This window comes from Oratosquilla oratoria, chromosome 4 (genome assembly GCF_046742065.1).
Source record: "Oratosquilla oratoria isolate Oo_2021 chromosome 4, ASM4674206v1, whole genome shotgun sequence".
In the NCBI taxonomy this organism is placed as follows: Eukaryota; Metazoa; Arthropoda; class Malacostraca; order Stomatopoda; family Squillidae; genus Oratosquilla; species Oratosquilla oratoria.
In genome coordinates this window covers 4,199,644-4,224,771 of record NC_134780.1, presented here as the reverse complement: position 1 = coordinate 4,224,771, position 25,128 = coordinate 4,199,644, and the positions used below count along the sequence as shown (strand labels likewise).

At 42.1% G+C, this 25,128-nt stretch overlaps 1 protein-coding gene across 1 annotated transcript in view; it reads left to right on the top strand.

Annotated features, from left to right (window-relative positions):
- The window catches only part of Dd (CTD nuclear envelope phosphatase 1-like protein dullard), a 32,275-nt gene extending 8,168 nt beyond the window's left edge, over positions 1-24,107 (top strand). The window contains exons 4-6 of the mRNA XM_076183434.1: positions 1,815-2,043; positions 5,403-5,555; positions 18,969-24,107. Coding sequence (XP_076039549.1) covers positions 1,815-2,043; positions 5,403-5,548 — 375 coding nt within the window. The 3' untranslated portion in view covers positions 5,549-5,555; positions 18,969-24,107. The remainder of the gene's footprint in view (positions 1-1,814; positions 2,044-5,402; positions 5,556-18,968) is intronic.
- The last annotated feature ends 1,021 nt before the right edge of the window (positions 24,108-25,128 follow it).

Below are 25,128 nucleotides of genomic sequence, written 5' to 3'. Positions count from 1 at the left end.
CACATAAGGATATTTGACAAGTAGTGACTGCTCCTCACCTACTGTTAGAAGCAGTTGATACATTGCAAGCCACTGTGAGGTTCCATGTTTCCAGTTGGTGAAACTCAAGTCAACACTTATTATAAATAGGTGCATGGTGATGAGCATTGGGAAGTGGGCATTATACAAATTGAAATACAGTTTTAGCATTGTTGTGGAGTTTGGATGTTATGGAAAGACTGGTGTCCTGTCCAGCCCACCTTTATTGTTTTATTGTATTTAAAAATAGATAGGGTGCATTAAGTTTGACATATTTTGAAGTGCTCATGTTTATTAACCTAAAGTGAGTGAATACACATGCATGTGTAAACTCAAAAACACAAATTATTCCTCTTTTAGAGTAACCTTAAAAATGAAATGGTAAAAAAGAAAATTATAATAATACATGAATATAAATCCAGGTTTAACAGGTAGAGACCAAGATATGTGTAACTTTTTCTTTTACATTACAATTGGATAAATATATACATACATACATACATATACCAAGGCTTCTTCCCCCTTCCAAGGGAGGTAGCCAAAAAGGGAAAGGCAATCCCTAAATACACTCCACACCCCTCCCACCCTTCCTCTCATCTGAGCACCTCCTGGATGACGGGTCATCCCTGCACCCTGCCCACCGCCCCGGGTCAGAAGCAGTGTCGCAAGACACAGTACATCCACAGCAAGGCCGCTTCATTTAATCGGCGACCCCCCCTCTCCGTCCCCCTTTGCATATAAGGAGAGGACGGGGAGAAATCCCTTCGGGCTGCGTCAAAATCTACTCACACATACTACCACACCCCCCACCCCCCCGCCCATTTCTTCCCATGCAGTCACAACATCATCCATATACAACCATTCTCCACTCACCTCTGTCTTCCGTCCTCTCCCTTCCTTCCTCAACAGACATTCCCCTCTTCCCCAAAGCCCCCTTCACCCCATCCATCCACCTCATCCTAGGACGTCCCCTCATGTTCACTCCCTCCACATCTGCCTTCCATACCTCTTTTACTAGTCTTTCTTCACTCATTCTTTCCATGTGTCCAAACCATCCTAATATTCTTTCATCAACCCTCTCTCCCAAATCCTTTTTCACCCCTGTTCTCCTCCTCACCTCCTCATTTCTCACTCTATCTAGCCTAGTAACCCCCACCATACTTCTCAGACACCTCATCTCAAACACATTCAAACTCCTTCTCTCTTCTTCTCTTATGTTCCACGTTTCTGCCCCATACAGTGCTGTTGGCACAATCACTCCTTCATACAGTCTCCTCTTCGCATCCATTCCCAAATGTCTATTTCTCATTACACTCTTTAAACCACCAAGGCATTTACTCGCTTCTCTCAATCTACATTCTACCTCCACCTTCACTCCACCTTTTCCTGCTACACTTGCACCCAAAGTGTAAGGATAAAGGATAAATATATACATACTTTATTTGTTTCCTTCTTTAAATTTCTCTTGGCTACTGCAAGATACTCTTGTTAGCATTATGTCCATAGGTATTGTCAGTTGGTTTATCTTTTGTGCTGTGTCCTGCAACATTGCTTCTGACCCAGGGCAGTGGACAGGGTGCAGGGATGACCCGTCATCTAGGAGGTGCTAAGATGGGAGGGAGGGTGGAGGGGTGTGGAGTGTTTTCGGGGATGAAATGGGTGGGAATGTTTTTGTGCCTTGTCCTTTTTGGCTACTCCCCTGGTAAGGGGGAAAAAGGCCTTGGTATATATGTATGTATATATATGAATACATTGATAAGTTCTTCTAAGATGCTAACATTATTTTACTTTTATAGGTGTCACAGTGGTATGACCTGGTTGTCTTTACGGCAAGTATGGAAATTTATGGAGCAGCTGTGGCAGACAAATTAGATGGCGGTCGTGGTATACTTCGACGTAGATACTACCGTCAACATTGCACATTAGATTTTGGCAGTTATACAAAAGATCTGGCTGCAATCTGCCCAGACTTATCTTCTATATTCATCCTGGATAACTCCCCAGGAGCTTATCGAGCATATCAAGGTGTGTATTTGGGGAAAAAGCCTGATCTGTGATGTCGCATGCTGTGTAGATTTTGTCCAGGTTAACTACGGGCATTTTTAGTCACTTGAAAGGGACACCGTGGATAAAAGATCATATTTCCTCTAATAGGTTCACCCAACCCTAAGATTTATTAGTTTATTTATTGAATTATTTTTATTTATTTATTGATTGAGAGAAGCAAATAAATGCCTTGGGGGATTAAGGAAATGTAATGAGAAATAGACATTTGGGAATGGGTGCTAAGAGGAGATTGTATGAAGGAGTGATTGTGCTGACAGCACTGTATGGGGCAGGAACATGGAACAGAAGAGAGAAGGAGTTTGAATGTGTTTGAGATGAAGTGCCTGAGAAGTATGATGGGGGTTACTAGGCTGGATAGAGTAATAAACAAGGTGAGGAAGAGAACAGGGGATGGAAAGGGAGTTAAGAGATAGGGTTGTTGAAAGACTATTGGGATGGTTTGGACACATGGAAAGAATGAGTGAAGAAAGATTAGTAAAAGAGGTGTGGAAGGCAGTGTAGGAGTGAACATGAGGGGGACCAAGGATGAGATGGATGGATGGGGTAAAAGGGGCATTAGGAAAGAGGGGAATGTCTGTTGAGAAAGGACAGAAGATAGGGGTGAATGGAGAATGGTGGTGTATGGATGATGCTGTGATGCATGAAAAGGAGTGGGTTGGGGGTGGGGGAGTATGTGTGAAAAACAAGTTGATGCAGCCCGAAGGGATTTCTCTCTGTCTTCTCTTTTTCTGCATGAGGGGACTGAAGTCTTTCCACTTGAGTCATAAGAGGGAATAAAAAATGAGATGGTGATAGGACTAGGAATTTTGCTACCTGTAGCCCCAAAGGAGACATTTCTGAAATATGTAAAGGCATAAGAGGGTCTAGGAATTTTCCAACCAGTACCCTAAGGTTTAGGTCTTTTAATGTGCATGGATGTGATACAGATGAGAGTAAAAGGGAAGAGATAAGCAGTATGTTTGTGAGAAGAAAGATGGAAGTGTTGGCATTGAGTGAAACTAAGTTGAAAGGGAGGGGTGAGTGTGAGTTTGGGAGTGTAGTTGGGAGGTTCTCAGGAGTGAAGAGAGGACAAGGGAGAGAAGGGGTGGCTATACTAGTAAGTGAAGAGATAGGTAAGCATATAGTGGAGTGGAAGGAGGTTTCTTCAAGCTTAATATGGATAAAGGTGAAGCTGGGAAGGGAGTTGTGGGTTTTTGTAAGTGCATATGGGCCTGGTAGTGAGAAGAGTGTAGAAGAAAGGGAGGCTTTTTGGATGGATTTAAATGAGCATAGAGGGATTAGGGAGAAATGTCAATGTAGTAGTATTGGGAGACCTTAATGCTAGGGTAGGAAATGAACCAATAGACGGAGTGTTTGGGAAGTGTGGAGTTCCAGGAAAGAATCATAGTGGAGAGTTGATTGTGATGTGTCTTGAAAGAGAGTTAATGATAGCAAATACAGTGTTTCGGAAGAAAGTCAAGCATAAGTCCATATAGGAGAGGGTGGTGGATGGAAGGGTGGTAGATAGAGCATTAATGGACTATATAGTAGTAACCAGGAGTATAGTAGGAAGAGGATGTACATGTTCTAAGGGGAGAGAGTGGGGGAATATCAGATAATTTTTTGGTGGAAGGTAAGTTGAGAGTGGAGAATAGGTGGATAAAAAGGAAAAGGGCAGAAGGTAGGGAGAGTTCTTATGAGAGTAGTAGAGCTTGCATTAGGATTAGAAATGGAGAGAGTGAGTTGTTTGAGGTAAAATGTGAGACTTTGTCAGGGATGTGTTCTGTCGCCCTGGCTGTTCAATTTATACATGGATGGGGTGATGCAAGAGGTAAATGCAAGGATAGTGGGTCAGGGATTGGAGATGGTTAAAGAAAATGGAGAAAAGTGGGAGATAAGCCAGTTGTTGTTTGCTAATGGCACTCCGCTTGTAGCAGGATCAGAGGAGGGATTGATGAAGTTAGTGACAGAGTTTGGGAATATATACAAAAGAAGGAAGTTGAAAATAAATATGGGTAAAAATAAGTTGATGAAAAGTACAAGGGGAGAGAGTGGCAGTAGACTGGAGGTGAGTATTAAGGGAGAGAGACTGGAGGAAGTAGATAGTTTTAGATACTTGGGTACAAATGTGGCAGGAAAGGGAGGAATTGGGGTGGAGGTAGAATGTTGATTGAGAGAAGCGAGTAAATGCCTAGGGGGATTAAAAAGTGTAATGAGAAATAGACATCTGGGAATGGATGCTTAAAGGAGATTGTATGAAGGAGTGATTGTGCCGACAACACTGTACAGGACAAAAACAAAGAACTGAAGAGAGGTGTCTGAATGTGTTTGAGATTAGGTGCCTGAGAAATATGATAGGAGTTACTAAGCTGGATAGTGTGAAAAATGAGGAGGTGAGGAGGAGAACAGGGGTGGAAAGGGAGTTGCGAGATAGGGTTGATGAAAGAGTATTAGGATGGTTTGGACACATGGAAAGAATGAGTGAAGAAAGACTAGTAAAAGAGGTGTGGAAGGAGTGAACATGAGGGGTTGACCTAGAATGAGGTGGATGGATAGGGTAAAAGGGGCATTGAGAAAGAGGGGAATGTCTGTTGAGGAAGGATGGGAGAGGACAGAAGATAGGGGTGAATGAAGAATGGTTGTGTATGGATGATGCTGTGATGCATGAGAGGGAATGGGTGGGGGATGGGAGTGAAGGAGTATGCATGAGAAATAAATTGATGCATCCTGAAGGGATTTCTCCCCATCTCCTTTTCTGCATGAGGGGATGGAGAGGGGTTGTTGCCAATTTAATGAAGTGGCCTTGCTGTGGATGTGCTGTGTCTTGCAACACTGCTTAGAACTGACCCAGGGCAGTGGACAAGATGCAGGGATGACCCATCATCCAAGAGGTGCCAAGATAAGAGGGTAGAGGGAAGTGGAGTATGTAGGGGATGGAATGGGTGGGAGTGGTTTCTATGCCTTTCTTTTTTTGCTACCTCCCCTGTAAGGGAAAAAAGCCTTGTGTATATTTATGTATCTTATTTTATTTTATTTTATTTATTTTTTAATGGAAAGAACCGTGGCTGACTACTTTCCTTATAAAGGGGAGAGAGGCCCTTGATGTATAGATAGACAAACATTCTTTCCTGTTCCTGGTTCTCATTGTCTTCCACTCTTGTTACTCTTTGTCATCCTTCTTCTTCACTCACTATTCAGGAGGACTTCTTCATCCACGCAGACCTATTTCCTTCATAAATACTCACACAAGGGATTAGTAGAATGGGATTTCTCATTATATCACCTTGTTTTGTGGTAAGGTAATAATATGGATTTTTCTTTCTTATTTTTCCTCACAGATAATGCTGTTCCAATTAAATCATGGTTCAGCGATCCCCTTGATACCTCACTGTTAAATCTGCTACCCGTCTTGGATGCCCTACGATTTACAGCAGATGTACGCTCGGTCCTTTCCCGTAATCTTCATCTCCATCGACTATGGTAGCACCGTGGTAAGTTTTATTTAGCCTGAAGGGATTTCTCCCTGTCTTCTATTTTTTAGGCATGAAGGGATGGTGCAGGGGTGGGGTCTCCGATGAAATGAAGTGACCTTGCTGTGGATGTGCTGTATTGCTTCTGACCTAGGGCAATGGGCAGGATACAGATGTGACCCGTCCAAGAGGGTGATTCAAAGAGCTAAGCTCTGAAAGTGAATGTTATAAGAAGAGAGAACAAATATTAGTTTATCACCCAGTACAGAGGCCAGCAACCCTTATAGCTAGAAGAGCATTTTCTCAAAATTTAATAAGAATGTATTTATAGGAAAAACATTCCTACTAATCGTAATAATTGATGGCCACAGATCTTTTTGAGGTTGAATATATATATATATATATAGTTTTTCCTGAAATATTTTACATTTTTACAATATATAACATCTTTATCCACATGGAATGATTATTTTGTAAGTAGCTTCTGGAACCACACAAGTAGACTGAAAGAGCTGCAGGTTGCCAACCACTGACCAAATAGAAGGGAAATTAAGAGATGATGTACAGTGCTACCTCTCATTAACAGACTAAAAGGGGGGTAACGGTGTCCATTGATGTGAATAATCCGTTGATTTGGAGTGGTTTTTGGGTGGCATAGTGATTGCACGTACTAAACAACAGCACCAAAAACACAGCGAAAACACCGCAAACACAGGTAATTAACATCGTTAATGAGAGGTCTCACTGTGCATACATGCATCAAAAAGTCGTTTCCCCCTTATATGGGGAATGGCCAAGTCAGAGCATACATTGATCATTCACCTATCCCACACCTATCCAAAAGCACTTTTGTTGTCTCCCCCATTTCAGCAGCATCCTTGTCCCTCATCACCCTGCTTGGGTCAGAGGCAGTATAGCAAAGCATGCACTTCCACAGAAGGGTCAGATGGCCAGAACTGATTTATCTCTACTGCTTTATTATATACGTACATATATCAAGGCTTTTTCCCCCTTACAAGGGAGGTAGCAAAAAAGGAAAAGAAAAAAAACAAACATGAGACACAAAGAACATCTCATTGGACTTAGGGGGAAGAAGCCGTTGGTATATAATATGTATCTACAACCAGTCCTCATTCACTCCTATCTTTTGCCCTTTCCCTTCCTTGCTCGACAGACATTACTCTTGCATCGCATACCACCTTCACATAGTGGCCTACCTCGTTCTCAGTCTTCCCTTCAAATTCCTTCCATCCACTTCTGCTCTCTACACCCTTTTCTCCTGCAGGAAGTCAAAGAGTAGATTAAAATGGAATAATACAAGAAAGGAGAGTCAATGAGTTGCTGAAAGCAAATCGAATGAAATAGGGAGGGTCATAATCCAGCCAGAACTGACATGATAGTGGAATCTTGTGAATGGATGAAAGGGGGATTAGAAATAGAAATAAAATTTAAATATTTCAAGGAGGAAGTATTAAAGTGTGCAGAATAGTGTGTGGAATGAGGAGAATGGGTGGGAACAGAAAGAAGGGAATAGTGGGATGAGTAATCAGTCATTCCATTTCCAGGACTCTCATGTAGGAGGCTCACATCACCATCACTCCTTGTACATTGTATCGGCTTATTTTGTCCAGGTTTATTTCCCGATTTCCCTCACCTTCCCAAATTCCACCACCAGTGTATCTTTGGTCACAAGTGCATTATTGTTCGCAAATAATAACTGGATCACTTCCCTCTCCACTCTTACTAGAAATCCACTCTGCAGAGATCTCTCTCCCTAGATGAGCAAGAACACCTCAACATTGCCAACTGATATCAGTTGCCCCAGGTTCATCCACCATGATGAAGACATAGAGAAACTTATTCTTTGAGAACCTACACTTGTATTTTCCAGACAGTAACACAAAATCTCTTAACTGAGTGACTAGCTGAAACTGGTGACCATGGCCAGTTTCTTGGGGGCTGCAAAACTTCACTAAGAGAAGGATGAGTGTTGGCTTGAGTTGCACTGACTGGAAACCTGCAATTTACAGTAGTTGGCAGTGGTCTTTGGGCTTTCCTGAAGACCTCAGGAAAGAAACTTTCAATAGTTGTCTGTTATACTAGTGTGAGACTTTGTTTCACTAACTGAAAGAAGTAGGAGGAGAATAATCACTGGTCATCAGTGTTCCACTATTCACTGTCTTTATTTCTCTTTCAGTCACATCTCCATCACTCTTGTATTTACTTAGTATTATATGGGAAGGGAGCTATGCTCGCAGTGACCCATCTTTGTATCTCAGCATCTAGTTTGTTCTTAAATTCTTGTATGATTTTTGTGCATACTATTTTTTCATCCAATTTGTTCCAGACATCTATCACTCTTGTGTGGAAAACTATTCTTTTTCGGATCTCTTCTATAACTATCCTTTTTGAGTTTCTTTTCATGTCTTGTTTTTCTTCTGCCCCACTTCAATAATTTTTCTCTGTCAAGGAGTTCCATACCTTTCATGATTCTGTAAATGGCCAGTAGATCTCCTCTTTCTCTTCTTTGTTCCAGGGTTGTTAGTTCCAGTTTGGACAATCTTTGTTCATATGTCAATTTTGAAAGTGTTGGTGCCATCTTTGTCATTGCTCTTTGGATTCTTTCTTCATACATATACCAAAGGCTTTTTTTCCCCCTTACATGGGAGGTAGCCAAAAGACAAGGCATAGAAACCACTCCCACCCATTCCATCCCCTACATACTCCACTCCCCTCTACCCTCTTCCCTCCCTCTTATCTTGGCACCTACTGGATGATGGGTCATCTCTGCATCGTGTCCACTGCCCTGGGTCAGATGCAGTGTCGCAAGACAAAGCACATCCACAGTAAGGCCACTTCATTAATTCAGTGACCCCCCCCTCTCCGTCCCCTCATGCAGAAAAGGAGATGACGGGGAGAAGTCCCTTCGGGCTGCGTCAAATTTTTTCTCATACATACTTCCTCACCCCCCATCCCCCACCCACTCCCTCTCATGCATCACAGCATCATCTATACACAACCCCTCTCCATTCACCCCTATCTTCTGTCCTCTCCCGTCCTTCCTCTTTTGTAATGCCCCTTTCACCCCATCCATCCATCTCATCCTAGGACACCCCCTCATATTCACTCCTTCCACCTCTGCCTTCCACACTTCTTTTACTAATCTTTCTTCACTCATTCTTTCCATGTGTCCAAACCATCCTAATACTCTTTCATCAACCCTATCTCCCAGTTCCCTTTCCACCCCTGTTCTCCTCTTCACCTCCTCATTTCTCACTCTATCTAGCCTAGTAACCCCTATCATATTTCTCAGACATTTCATCTCAAACAAATTCAAACTCCTCTCTTCCTCTCTCATGTTCCATGTTTCTGCCCCGTACAATGCTGTTGGCACAATCACTCCTTCATATAACCTCCTCTTAGCATCCATTCCCAGATGTCTATTTCTCATTACACTCTTCAATCCACCAAGGCATTTACTCGCTTCTCTCAGTCGTATGTGCAAGTGGTGGTTTGTAAGATGGACATCAGAGGGAATTGTCATCCTTGTTTTAAAAACCAGTCAACACCATCACCATCTGGAGAGGCTAGTTCTTTGCCTTAAGACTGGGCCAAAGATCTCTCTGTCGGCTTTAGCTGTACTTCTTCCACTTTTGTATATAAGAGGAGCTGATAACTGGTTTCTATCCTCTACTAATACATACATATGCCAAAGGCTTTTTCCTCTTTACAAGGGAGGTAGTCAAAAAACAAAAGCATAAAATCCACTCCTACCCATTCCATCCCCACATATTCCACTCCCATTCACCCCCTCCCTCTTATCTTAGCTCCTCCTGGATGATGGGTCATCCCTGCATCTCACTGCCCTGGGTCAGATGCAGTGTCGCAAGATGCAGCACATCCACAGCAATGCCGCTTCATTAAATCTGCAATTCCCCTTCTCCATCCCCTCATGCAGAAAAAGTGAAGACAGTGAGAAAGCCCTTCAGGTTGCGTCAAATTATTTTTCACACATACTCCCTCCATCCCCCATCCACTCCCTTTCATGCATCACATCATCCATACACAACCAATCTCCATTCACCCCTATTTTTTGTCCTTCCTCAACAGACATTCCTCTCTTTCCCAATGCCCCTTTTACCCCATCCATCCATCTCATCCTTGGTCATTCCCTCATGTTCGTTCCTACCTCAGCCTTCCACAGTTCTTTTACTAATCTTTCTTCACTCATTCTTTCCATGTGTCCAAACCATCCCAATACCCTTTCATCAACCCTATCTCCCAACTCCCTTTCCACTACCATTCTCTTCCTCACCTCGTTTCTCACTCTATCCAGCCTAGTAAACCCTATCATACTTCTCAGGCACCTCATCTCAAACACATTCAAACTCCTCTCTTCCTCTCTTATGTTTCAGGTTTCTGCCCCATACAGTACTGTCAGCACAGTTACTCATTCATACAATCTTCTCTTAGTATCCATTCCCAAATGTCTATTTCTCATTGCATTTTTTAATCCCCCAAGGCATTTACCTGCTCCTCTCAATCTACATTCTACCTCCACCTCTACTCATCCCTTTCCCGACAGATTCTCACCTAAGTATCTAGAGCTATCCACTTCCTCCAGTCTCTCTCCCTTAATGCTCACTTCCAGTCTGCTGCCACTTTCTCCCCTTGTACATCTCATCACCTTACTTTTACCCACATTTATCTTCAACTTCCTTCTTTTGCACACCTTCCCAAACTCTGTCACTAACTTCCTCAATCCCTCCTCTGATCCTGCTACAAGCGGAGTGTCATCAGCAAACAACAACTGGCTTACCTCCCACTTTTCTCCTTTTTCTTTAACCATCTCCAATACCTGACTCATTACTCTTGCATTTACCTCTCATCCCTATCCATGTATAGTGCTTGACAAGGAAGTATGAATGGTTAGCGAGAATGAGTGATGAGAATGAATGAGTCATAAATCAATAAACAAAAGCTTACTTCGTACCTCTAATACTTTGATGGGTGGCCTTTACGTGCAATGATCTCACGAAGGTGGTTTGGAATGGAAGTGGCGTACTTGGCAAGATGTGCAGGGGTTATACTAGCCCAGGATTGGCGAATGGCTGCCTCGAGCTTGGGCACAGAGCTCATATCTTTACCATGCAGGTCTTGTTTAATGTGGTTCCACGGGTTTTCTATTGGGTTAATGTCAGGACTATTGCCTGGCCAGTCTGCCTTGTAAGGTATATGACAGTCTTTAAGCCACTGAGTAACACTACAAGCAGTGTTGGCTGGGGCGTGATCTTGTTGAAAGATGTTAGCACCTGAGCTATTGAAAGAATCCTCCAGGTGGTCATTTAAGAGTTCATGATAAACATATTGGTTCACTTTTACATTTTTCGGTAGTACAACAAGGCTCCCAAGTCCTCTTCCACTAAATCTTCCCCATACCATGAGAGAATCCGGGTGTTTCACTGTTTGTTGAACGTACTGGGGGTCAAGAGGTTCGCTACCCTCACGCCGATACACGTTTCCACCCCTATTGCCAGTCACAGTAAAGGTGGACTCATCAGTCCAGAGAATATCCAGCCACTTGTCATCATCCCACTGAAGATATTTCTTGCAAAACTTGACCCTATGGCACCTCTGGTTAAGAGTGAGAAGAGGCTTCTTCACCAGGCGGTGGCTTCTGTACCCAAGGTCGTGAATGCGGCGGCTAACTGTTCGCACACTAACCTCCCCAAAGAGTCCCAGGTTACTTTCTTTAATTTTTCTGGTGGTAACACATAGATTATGCTCTAACTGTCTCTTGATAACATTAGTAGCACAAGGGGATGTCTTTTTGGGGTACTTTTTCCTTGGTAGAGCTTGTGTCAGGATTAGAAATGGAGAGAGTGAGTGGTTCGAGGTAAAGGTGGGACTTCGTCAAGGATGCGTTATGTCGCCCTGGCTGTTCAACTTATACATGGATGGGGTAGTGCGAGAGGTAAATGCAAGGGTAGTGGGTCAGGGATTGGAGATGGTTAAAGAAAACGGAGAAAAGTGGGAGGTGAGCCAGCTGTTGTTTGCTGACAACACTGCGCTTGTGGCAGGATCGGAGGAGGGACTGAGGAAGTTGGTGACAGAGTTTGGGAGAGTATGTGATAGAAGAAAGCTAAAGATAAATGTGGGTAAAAGTAAGGTGATGAGATGTACAAGGGGTGAAAGTGGCAGTAGACTGGAAGTGAGCATTAAGGGAGAGCGACTGGAGGAAGTGGATAGTTTTAGATACTTGGATGCAAATGTGGCAGGAAAAGGTGGAGTGAAGGTGGAGGTATAATGTAGATTGAGAGAAGTGAGTAAATGCCTTGGTGGATTGAAAAGTGTAATGAGGAATAGACATTTGGGAATGGATGCTAAGAGGAGACTGTATGAAGGAGTGATTGTGCCAACAGCACTGTATGGGGCAGAAACATGGAACATAAGAGAGGAAGAGAGAAGGAGTTTGAATGTGTTTGAGATGAGGTGTCTGAGAAGTATGATGGGGGTTACTAGGCTAGATAGAGTGAGAAATGAGGAGGTGAGGAGTAGAACAGGGGTGGAAAAGGAGTTGTTGTTGTTGTTGTTGTTGTTGTTGTTGTCGTTCCCTAGACTGTCTGTCCGAGCAGTCCCGTCTCCTCAAGGAATGCCACAGCCGAAACTGGGTTTTCCCACAAATCCTTTATAGAGTGTATGTTGTGTTGTTTGCGTGCATGATTGTGTATAATGCAGTCTTCCATTATGTGTTGTATGGTATGGGGTGAAGTGTTACATCCTGGGCAGCTGTTCACAACACGGTCGTCCAGCCTCTTCTGGTAGCTTAGAAGTGCTGGGTGGTGACCGCATCGCAGTCTGGCCAAGTGGACTCTGTCCTTACGTGGGAGAGAGGATTCAGAAGGGTGGATATCAGGGGGTCTGGCATGCAGCAGTGTGTTGTCTTTCAGTGTGTTAATGGAGCGGTGAGTGATATGATTATGAATATGTTTCCGGAGGCTGGTATTTGGTGGTTGTGGAGGAAGAGAAGAGAGTATCTGTGTGTAATAAAGGTCTTTGGGTGTAGTTTTAATGTTTCTTGGTGTGTGTGGGTGTTCTGCTATGTAGTGTAGCGGGTGTGATGTGTTTGTGGTGGCTGCAGCAAGTGTTTGTGTGCCTCTCATGTCGAGGTGGTCCTTGACTTTGAGGACTTTTGTTTCATGGTGTAAATGGTCTGTAGGTGATGTATTTGTGCAGCCTGTAATTGTTTTTAGGGCTTTGTTTTGTATGATTTGAAGGGTGTTGTGGTGTGTCTCACTGAGATTAGGAGCCCATGCAGGACTCGCATAATTCATCACTGAGCGTATGCATTGTTTGTATATTGTTATATTAGTTTCTTTGTTTTGTCCAAATGTTGTTCCAGTGATTGACTTAAGTGCGTTAAGTCTAGGTGTGCATTTGTTTTTTATGTTTGTGAGGTGTTGTTTGAAAGACATGGATGTATCGTATGTTACACCAAGAATTTTCGGTGTGTTTGTGTGTGGTATTAGAGTGTTGTTGATGTAGAGATGAGGTATGTATTTGTGTTCTTTTGTCCAGTTGGTGAGAAGTGTTGCTGTAGATTTGGTTGGAGCTATTTTGAGTCTGTTTGTGATGAACCATGTGTTGAGTGTGTCAAGGTAAGGCTGGATTATTTCTGCAGCTTTGTCTGTGTTACGATGTGTGCATGTGATTGTCATGTCGTCTGCGTAGGAAGAGATTTGTATTTCTGAGGTGTCTGGCGTGGGTAAGTCATGCATGTATAGATTAAATAATGTGGGGGATAGAACTGAGCCCTGTGGTACTCCGTTCTTAATGTTTCTGATGTGCGATGATTGGCCATTATATGACACATGAGCATTCCTGCCTGCCAGATAATTGGCCAGCCATCTTTTGGTGTTATTGTGCATGTCTGTGTTATATATTTTATTTGTTAGGTTGTGGCGGGGGATAGCATCAAAAGCTTTACTAATGTCCAATGTTATAAGAAGTGTTCTGTGGTGGGGCCTATCTGAATTGATGCCATCTAAAATTCTTTGTGTGAGGTTTGTCAGAAGAGTGTTTGTGGAGTGTAGTGGCCTAAAACCGTGTTGTGAGTCAGCAAGGGGAATATATGGTGTGACAAGTTTAAGTATTAGGCGTTCAATGACTTTAGAGGGGGTGCAGAGAAGTGTGATTGGGCGGTGCGATGTTGGGATTGTTGGGTCTTTGTTCGGTTTTGGAATGGTGATTATTTTACCATGCTTCCAGATGTCGGGTATTGTGTTGTGTGAATAGCTGTAGTTTGCAATGTTTGTGAGTGCGTGTATACCTTGTGGTCCAATGTGTTTTAGGTGGATGTTGCTTATGTTATCAGGGCCACAGGCGGATGAGTGCTTGAGACTATGCATTATGAGTTTTGTCTGACTGTCTATGAAGGGTGTATAGTCTGAGTCTGTGGGAAAGTCTTTCTTACGTCGAATGGTGCGTCGGTCGTCAGGGTGAGATGTAAGATGGCTCGTCTGTGCAAAATGACGTATGAGTGCGTTTGCTTGTTGTCTGTTTGAGGGTAGATTATCTGTTGTTGTGATTATTGCTGCGTGAGAGCGTGTAGTGTTAGTGTTGGATAGTGTGATGCTGTTGAGTGTTTTGTACAATTTGCTGGTGTTTGTTTTGTGATCAAGTGTATTGATAAAGTTTTGCCAATTTTGTTTTTTGTTCATGTATTTTATTGGCAATCACAGTGTTTAGTGTTTGTATTTGGTCTGCTATGTTTTGAGGGATAGGTGTGGGGGTATCGTGTTTAAGTGTGTCACGTTGTCTGATGAGGCCTTGGATTTCTGGTGTGAAGTTGGGGTTGTGTGATTTTCTGTTGCCTCTAGGGATGTATCTCTTGTCTGCGTTTTGTATGATTGTATTAAAAGCGTGCACAGCATTGTTTATGTTTGTGATTGGTGTACTGTTAAGTGTTTCAAAATGTTGTTCTGTCTCTTCATTAAAGGCTTCCCAGTTAGCTCTCCTGTAATTGGTGTAAGTGTGTCTGTGGCCAGCTGGGGTGCATCTTGTTTTGGTGGTGATGATGATTGGAAGGTGGTCAGAACCAAGGGCTCCGACCACTCTCCATGATGTTGTTGGGGTTAGGCAGGGGGAGCAAAAGGTGATATCAGGAGAGGAGGGAGTGTAGAGGGCTTGGTATGGGATATGTGTATGATTATGCGTGTTGTTCATGATAGTCAATGAGTCGAATTGAGTCTGTATATCAAGCCCTCTGTCTGTGTCAGGGTTGTCGACAAACCAGGCAGACGACTTGGCGTTGAAGTCACCACCCATGATCAGGTTGGGGATTGAGGTTAGTTGGCTGAGTTGAGGTCTGAAGGTGTTTGGAACTGTGGGGGATGATTGGGGGGGAATGTACATGTTAACTATTGTTAGTGTTGAATTGTTGCCTGTGCGGATACGAATGGATTGGGTTTCTGTTGTGTTATCTGTGGTAGGGAGGAGAATTTTGGTTGTGGCACTTGTGTCCACAAAACAGATGGAATGGTGGATCAGGGTGATGAGTCCACCGCCATTGCCGTCAGTCCGGTCTTGTCTGATGGTGGTGTAATTATGAAATGACGGTGTTTTGTGTGAGTGTCTTAATTTTGTTTCTTGTAGAATTGCAATGTGTATGTTGTGTTGTTTAAGAAAGTGTTCAAGTTCATGTTTTTTAGTGTTTATACCGTCAATGTTGTGTTGTAATATGTTGATGTTGTGTGTTTTGTATGTGTTGTATGTTGCCGTTTGGGGTTGAGGTTGGGGTGGTAGTGGGGAAGGTGTAGGATCTGGGTCAGAGGGGGGGAAAGGAGAGATCGGGGACAAAGGAAGGGGAGTACTAATCGGGGGTAAGGGCAAAGGGAAATTGGGAGAGGGTAAGGGTGTTGGCTGTGGTTGGGGAGGTGGGATTGGGGTTACTGGAGGGCAGGTAGAACATGTCCAAGTGTTTGTGTATTGGTTTGTGTCAGCAAGTGTTGTACAAGTGAGGTGGGCCCAGTTTTTGCACATATTGCACTGAACTGAGCCCTTTGTCTGTCTGCTCGAAGTAATGGGTTTAGAGCATGTTGGGCATGTGTATTTTGTGGTGGGCCCAGGATTGCTCTCTACATCTCCGGCTAAAAGTAGAAGAAGAGGGGTGATCGCCGGAAAATGACCCCTCAGTGCAGAAAAAACGTAACATTGTGTGTTGGAAAAAAAGGATTGTGGTACTCCCCCAGGTAGGCGTAGCTCCTCCTTGGGGATCGGTGCCATCTGCGTAGAGCTGATGGCCAGGGGTAGTTGCTGCTGTTTGGCCCCCAACTCTTGGGGTTGGGGGGTGGTCCCACGACGTAGACGTTGCAGCTCCAGGACCTGGAAAGGGAGTTGGGAGATAGGGTTGATGAAAGAGTATTAGGATGGTTTGGACACATGGAAAGAATGAGTGAAGAAAGACTAGTAAAAGAGGTATGGAAGGCAGATGTGGAGGGAGTGAACATGAAGGGACGTCCTAGGATGAGGTGGATGGATGGGGTGAAGGGGGCTTTGGGGAAGAGGGGAATGTCTGTTGAGGAAGGACGGGAGAGGACAGAAGACAGGGGTGAATGGAGAATGTTTGTATATGGATGATGTTGTGATGCATGAGGTGGAATGGGCGTGTGGATGGTGGGTGAGGTAGTATGTGTGAGCAAAATTTGATGCAGCCCGAAGGGATTTCTCCCCGTCTTCTCCTTTTATGCAATGGGGGGACGGAGGGGGGGGTCGCTGATTTAATGAAGCTGCCTTGCTGTGGATGTGCTTTGTCTTGCGACAATGCTTCTGACCCAGGGCAGTGGACAAAGTGCAGGGATGACCTGTCATCCACGAGGTGCTAAGATAAGAGGGAGGGTGGAGGGGTGTGGAGTGTATTCAGGGATGGAATGGGTGGGAATGATTTTATGCCTTTTCCTTTTTGGCTACCTCCCTTGTAAGGGGGAAAAAGCCTTGGTATATGTATGTATGTATGTAACCTGGTGTGTCACAGCCACCTTCCTTCTTAAAAATGGCAACCCACTTGCACACAGACGTCTTGCCAACCCCAACCTGCTTTATTATTTCCTTTGGTGACCAAATATATGTAAAGCTATGATCTGGGTTATTGTCTCTTGTGATAAATATTTGTTCTTGCCCATATTAAGGCTAGAAAGCACTTCTGACTGCAAAAAACACTGACTGCCTAGAAGGCATCACCAGAACACTCACGGAACAAAAAGCCCCCCCACGAAGGCTAAGAGGCAACTGAGGGTTGATTGATAGCATGCGTCATAAACCCTACCCTTAGCTCTGCCCACTTGTCCATTCGCACTTCCTTGTCCATATCATTTACCCCCCTGCTAGGGTCTTTCCATTTTGGACAAAGAAGTACGAATGATGGCAGCCCCGTCCGTACTTTCTTGTCGAGTACTGTATAAATTGAACAGCCAAGGTGACATAACACATCCTTGATGAAGTCCCACCTTTACCTCAAACCACTCGATCCATTTCTGATTCTGACACATGCTCTACTACTCATGTAAAAACTCATGACTGTTCTTAACAACTTTCCTCCTCTCCCATATATCTGCAATACCTCCCACATTGCCTTCCTGTCTACCCTGTCATAACCCTTTTCCAGATCCATAAAAGCCCAAAAAACATCCTTACCTTTTCCTAAAGCTTTCTCATATTTGTCTTACCACAAAAATCTGATCCATGCAACCCCTACCTGTCCTAAATCCACACTGTTCCTCACCAATTATTCTCTCTGTTCCTGTCTTAATCCTCTCAATCAGAACCCTCCCATAATCCTTCCCAACTGCACATAACAAACTGATCTCTCTGAAACCACTACACTTACACTTGTCCCCTTTTCCATTGTAAAGTGGAATTATACAGGCTCTCCTCCAGTCCTCTGGTACTCTATCCTCTCTTAAACAAACATTAAATAACCTCACTCCAGCCAGTACACCAATGCCATCTGTCCAACCCAGGTGCTTTACCTGCTCTCATCATCTGAACAACTGCCTTCACCTCATGTTTCCTTATTTCTCTTCCATTTTCCTCACGCATCACTGTCATTTTCTTTGCGCTTCCCACCGCAACTACCTTTCCCTCCCTATCTTCCTCCACATTTGGCAACTCCCCAAAATACTCTACCCATCTTCTCCTTACTGCCATCTCTTCCATTATCATCTCTCCATCTGCACCTTTTACCCTTTCTTCTCTACTTGATTTGCCTCTGCTTCCTCTCTTAATTTCTTTCCAAAACATCCTTTTGTTACTTTTAAGATTTTCTGTCATACTCTTACCCCATTTCACATCTGCTATCCTCTTTGCCTCCTTTACCTCCCCTACTAATACTATAAGTTAATGACAAGCAAACAGTCACACATCGGTACCACACAGACAATGGTCCTCAGAGCTATAAGGGGACTTGAGGACCATTTCCACCTACAAGAACTGTGGGTTCCCAGTCACTATTTCTCATAACAATTGTTATCATTATTTAATTTTTCTCCAACCAGATTGGTCAGACAAAGTGGCCTGGTGCTGAGCTGCTCTTCCATTGGGTTCTGATATTGACTTTTCTTTGATGAAAATTGTACAGATATTCATCTATTTATGTGTGTTCTAGTAACATGTTTTCACTTGAGCAGGCTGTGTAACATTAGAAATCACATATGCATTCCAGGCCAACTGCATTTTCAAATTGTGCTCCACACTAACTGCTCCCACCATTTTCTACTACTATTATTGCATGAGGAGGAATGGGCGGGGAAGTGGGGGGTGGGGTAGTATGTGTGAGTAAATTTTGACGCAGCCCGAAGGGATTTCTCCCCGTCCTCGCCTTATATGCAAAGGGGGACGGAGAGGGGGGTCGCCGATTAAATGAAGCGGCCTCGCTGTGGATGTACTGTGTCTTGCGACACTGCTTCTGACCCAGGGCGGTGGGCAGGGTGCAGGGATGACCCGTCATCCAGGAGGTGCTCAGATGAGAGGAAGGGTGGGAGGGGTGTGGAGTGTATTTAGGGATGAAATGGGTGGGAGTGTTTTTATGCCTTTCCCTTTTTGGCTACCTCCCTTGTAAAGTGGGAAAAAGCCTTGGTATATGTATGTATGTATTATTATAGTAGAATAAGAATGTGTTCATTCCTAATACAGTATATGGTTATTTGCAAAATAGATTAATTTTCATGACAAGATAGGTCATGCCTCATTCACTTCCTGTATCCATGGTAGGTGTAATTCTAGGGGAGTCCACTTCATTTTCTATTTGAGTGATTTTCTAATTGCGTGATGGTCAGAAGAACTTGTATGTTGCATATATAGATGAATACCTGTACTTCTTTTCCTGCTTAGATTTAGACTCGGATATTTTTAACACAATGCTTCCTTTGTCTTTTCCAGGGTGGTAATGCAAATAGTGGTGTGTGAGTTTGTGCACATGGATATTGGTGATCATTCAGGCTGACTAAACAGGTGTGGGGGTTCGGCAACGGCTTCAACTTCCTTTGTGTGCCGCACCCAGCGAGTGTTTTGTGGCAAGAGTACACACAATCTCCTGCACAACCCCAAGTGACTGAAAGACACAGTCAGCACTTTGTCAAAATGAGCAGTCAAATAAAGAAGGAAAAAATGAATAGTAATTGACTGTAGTGTATTGATTTAGTCTAAACAGAATATGTAAAGTATTAAGAAGACTCGCAAGGTGCTCTTCCGTTCTTTAAAAGTGAATTTTATTGTCATTTTTCTATCTTTGGTTATTAATATAATTGTTTTTATTATTATTTTTATTTTATCCTCTGAGGGTGGGGTGGGTGTTTGTTATTTGATGTCAAACAAAGAAGGACAGGAGAAGAATTTTTGCCCCAAGGTTGTAGCAGCACATGAGGCGACAATGGCTGCAGATCTCAATGCGACATATCAATCTACTTGTGTGGTCAAGTGCAGATAGGAAGTCAGAAAGCCTAAATAGTCCATCCACCACATCCTGGATAGAACTAAAAGAATGCACCGTGCATGAGTGTTTTTATGATTGGCTACAGTTTCTAGCTCGGATTTACCTGACAGCCTCATATTTTTTTTCTTCTATTATTATTATTTATATATATATATGTATATATATATATGTATATATATATATATATATATATATATTTTTTTTTTTTTTTTTTTTTTTTTTTAAAATTTTATCCCTTATATTTCATGAGAGGCCTTGCACCTTTGTAAACTAGTGTTATGTGTGAAAGATGTTCCCTAAGGACCTTTATTTTTCATGTGGATGTAACTGACTATGGTACAAAGGTTGTATGAAACCAAGATTGCTAGACTCCTCATGTAGCGGTAGGCATCTGCTTCACTGTCTTTGCCAGTATACTTGGCCCTGTAGTGTGACAGGCAGAATTAATTGTATCAGCCAAAATCCTCACCAGCATATAAAAAAAAAAACAGGAGAGAGATTTTTTTGACTTGCATGTCAAAAGTACCATTGGTGGTACTAGTTTGCGGAGGTGGATAATTGTCCAAAAGCAAATGTGACATTCGAGTGCATGACGTATTTGCACGTGTGTGAATGTGTATGAAGTTATGTGGTAGACTGACATATTTCATCTTGTAAAAAGTGCTGAGTCATTTTGGAGTACTTTGACTCCATACACTGTACTTACTGTTAAAAAGGTGGTTTCTGTAAACTTGTGGCATGCGAGAATTTTGGAGCGAGTTTTGCACAAACAATTCCTGATTTAAAGACATTTGTTATAAAAAGGCATAGGCGTATTGGTTCTAGTCCATTTTGGAAGTGTAGAAAATTTTTTGTCTTCTTTCTTGACTGACCAATATGCTGTGCAAACTGGCATGGGGGAGCTCAAATAGATACTGTACTGATAAAACTATAACTATGGAAGAAAGATGTGTGCACAGAAAGAAAAAAAGAATAATAGTAACATCCCTGTGTGTATAACTGCTGTGTATACAATACTCAAACCATTGTACTGTAGTCATCCAAGGTTTACTTGAGCACTAAACCAGAGTTGACTAAAAATCAGAATCAGCGTGTCATGGTACTTGATGGCAAATTGTACTGTAGCCAACAAACTTGACAAAAAAGGATGTGTTGGCATCGCGAATTTTGTCACATTTAATTTTGCCTATGTAAACAAACTCTGATTTAGAGTAAATTATTCTAAAACCTTGTTTCAGTTCAGAATTGTAATTATTGACCAGCATTTATTAGGATAGATTATGATAGGCGAAAAGCCGTATGATGTTGAAGAGGAATGTTGTACATTATTTTTTCAAATTGTTCTAAAGAAGATAGTAAACTTGAAATTTTGAATCATGGGGGATTATTATAGAATAGCAAATGTTTCTATGTGCTTGTTATTTTATTGAAGAAATGTTTCTTTACTGTTCCATCACTGCTCTTATATTGAACAGTAGTTGCAAGAAATAGCGGATAGAGTAAATGTTTGTGGTTTTATTTTTTCATTGTATATGTTTATACAAATTATACATATGAGTGCACATATACAAATGTATACATGCAGTTTTATATTTACATTATATGTATATACTCACACATATATATTTATTTACATATATGTATATATGATATGTATATATACATATAAACACATATGTAAATGTACACACACAATGATTTGTATTAAAGTGTAGATCCATGAGTGTTTATGAGCGTGTATGTAAATATAATAATCTGTGTTTATGTACATGTGTGTATGCATATATGTGTGTGTGTGTGTCTGTGTGTGTAAGTATTTCTATATACATACCTTATGTATGTATGTATGTATATATATGTGTATATGTGTATGCATGTATTAATGTAATAGAAATATACATATTTAAATGGTATGTACAAAGTACAGTTTAGTGCACAGCTGTGTTTAATGCACAGATGACAACTTCAATCTGAATAATTACCATTTAGGCTGTTACATTGCTAGAAAGCACTGCAGAGGCCCTCAAGATTGTAAAGTAGCTTCCAGTTGTGCGGGACTCCAACCCTATGGTACAATGGAAGTATTGAGCATTACCTTAGTTCTCTGTTTCCCTGTGAATGGATACCGGAACTTTAAAAAGTTATATCAACAGTGTGTCATTTTCAGTAGCAAGTCCAGTGCAAATTTTCTTGGATGTCAGCAGCAGTTCAACCCTGGCGACTCTGGGAAGTGCTTTCCAGATTTTGTTTGGGCTAATGTGAAATTGTTTCATTTAGTTGAGTGGTAGATTTAGGGCGTGATCTTGACAGAGCAGTCCTCTCATCAATCAGAATTTGTCACTCAGCTAGATTAAATTTGTCATATGTCCATCAAAGTATAAACTGTTAATCACGTCAAGTCGAAAGGGGATTGGGAAAGGAATAATTATACAGTCAGCTCTCTGCCAGTTACACAAAGGATGGCTCTACCTAGACTGTTCTCAAACCTTTTCCACAAGACCAAGGAACCATCATTGTGTGTACATGTGTTGGTGTGGATGTGTATATATGCATGAAAGTGATTTTTTTTTCTCTCTTTCTCTCTCTTTCATTCTCCAGCTCTTATCTGGCATTGTAAGGGTAGCCTAAAGAATATGGGCAAAACAATCCTTTTACTATCCAGTAGCCACCTCTTCTCTGGACAGACAAAGGGAGCCTGATTGTCACACATCCACACCTATCCAGCTCTTCATGTCTCATCCGTAACATCTCAGACAGTGTAATTTCTTTGTCAGATACGTTATTTTTCATGAAAGGGGACCCGAGACAGGTGCTAAGATTCATTCGTTGAATTCGCTCATGGCTATTCAAGGGGATGTCACCCTGGTACCCCCGGATAGCCCATCACTGCCAAACCAGCAGCAGTAAGCACACATGCTGTTCATGGAAAACAACATTCTTGCCCAGACAGAGGAATAAACTGCCTCACATTTAGTATACATACACTTTAATGTAGCGAGTACCAGAAAATTTTATTTAGTCCAAGATTGTTCCTCAGCTGATCAGAATTTGGTATTTACGACAAAATCTATACAAATGGTAATGAAAAGCTTAATTAGGAGCCTTCCATATTGTTCATTATTTATTCACAATGATCTTTTACTTCAAGTCTTGTCTCATCCATATTACTTATTTAATTCTGTGCACATTTCTTTTTTTTTTTCTCATTTCATTAATTTCATCAGTATTACATGTGCATATCTCGCTCTCTCTCATATATACACACATGTATGCACACACACACATTGCATCTAGGTCTAGTTAGAGCATTCCTCACACTTCATTGACTAATTATTATTATTTTTATTTAATGTTATTGTAATTATAATTTTTTTTACTGTATACTCATTTACTATTCTTTCCATGTGACTAAAACATCTGAATGTGTTATGATCTTACCTGTTTTAGTTTCTAACTTATTACCGATATTAATCAGCTTTGTGCACTTCATATGTATTCTGCAACAGACCATCATCTCAGTTTACTTATTAGTAGTTTTTGCTACTTAGTGTCCGTAATTCAGGGCCATACATCAGTACTGAACATTACAGTGTTGTAGAAAAAAAATCTAGTTTTATTTGCTGGAATGTGTGCTTTCTGCTCTGCAACTTTTCCAAGGATCCTGAAACTCCTTTTGCTACAATGTATGAATTGTTCTGTTCTTGTGTAAATTTCCACAATTACCCTAATACATACATGTGCGCGCACACTCTTATATACACACACACACACACACACACCCTCTGCAGCATCTTGATATTCATCTCCACTCTATGGTCTCATTTATGTGCACAAAGTTGTATTCAACAGGAAGTTCTAACTGACTCATCAGGAACAACTGCTTCTACCTCTGTAATCTTTCATTACTTGTATCCATGAGTACCATATCATCTGCACTCTTCAAACAATGATGTCCACTTCCAATCTAACAAAGGGTACCATCTCATGCTGCAGAATAGTGGGATAATTCTCAAAGTTCACTTAACAGGCAGTTCATCATAATTTGTAAACGTGTTTTGTCAGCAGTGTCTATTGTCTGATTTTTTGTCTATTTTTACCTTCCCCCCCCCCTACAACACTGACATACTGTGTAGATTTTATTCTGGATGGGGATGGGTGGGCTTCAGCTTGAAGGTGTGGAAAACCCTCATTAAATCAGAAGACCACCCCTTGTCTATATAAAACCAACTATCCTTGTACTTATCTGGAATAATTTGTCGGGTCTGACTGTAGGCTCCCTGTCTTTACCCTTAGGACTTTCCAAACTCATATGTGCCCTCCCAATACCCTTGCACTTGCTCCTTTGATAACCTGATCAGTGTATAGATATCAAACAATCTTGAAGACATCCAGAGCTGGATTAAGAGCTGCGGGGGCCCTAGGGAGGGGAAAAAAAAGTTTTGTCGGGGCCCCTGGCCCCATGCCCTTACAACTTTATTGTTTAAATTGTATCACACAAGTTGAGTCTCGACAGCTATTACTTATTTGTTTAATGAACTTGTAATATAAAATTCATGCATTTTATTTAGTAAATGATATTTAGAATGTGCCTGTGTGTGTTTTGTACCCCACTTGATTGTACATTTATGCATGTATCGTAAGAGTATAGGGCCCTGACTTGGGGGGGGCCCTTGGTTAATTCTTAAGCTGCCCTCGTGTTAACAAAAAAGAGCTGAGTGATCATTGTCCATAGTAGCTAATTCTCCTGTTGATATACCAATGTAGATTTTTTTCTTCCACATTGGTCTTTTATTATGTACTACTGTATATGTTAAACATATTTTGACTTGGTGGAACACTATCCAGTCAGATATTAGCTTGGAAACGGGATCCTATATCTCATGGGTGATTCTCATTCAAGAGATTGGGTTGGAGACGGTGGATAGGCTCTTCTCCCCAGAGATGACTAATTGTTGCTTCTTGACCTCTATATAGTCTACGTCTGTGTCTACAGGTATATACCAAGGGCTTCTTCACCCTTATATGGGAAGTAGCTGAGTCACACACCCATCCCACGACCCTCGTTTCCTTCTCATCTTAGCTCTGGGTCAGAAACAATGCAGCAAGACAGCACATTCATAGCAGGACTACTTCAGTTAAGCAGCAACCCCCTCCCCTTCCTCCTGCCCCCTCATGCAGAAAATAGAGAAGATGGGGAGAAATCCCTTCAGGCTGCATCAAAATATCATCAACACAGCCATCCTCCACTCATCCCTATCCCCTGCCTTCTTCCTTCTTTGCTCAACAGACATTCCCATTTTGCTCAAATCCCCTTTCACCCCATCCATCTATATCATCCTCTGTTGTCCCCTTAATTTCACTCCCACCTTCCACACTTCTTGCTAATCTTTCTTCACTCATTCTTTCCATGTGTCCTCATAGTACTCCCAGTGATTGACCCCTACCAGGGAGCCATTGGTAAAAGACAGCAATTGACTAACACTATAGTCAATGTCAGAACTTCCTTGAACTCTGTAACAAATAACTTCATTCTTCCCTTTACGAATAAAAATCCTGGGGGTTGTGATGGTAGGGGAGCAGAGGACAGTGACCTCGAAGCCCTCTAGT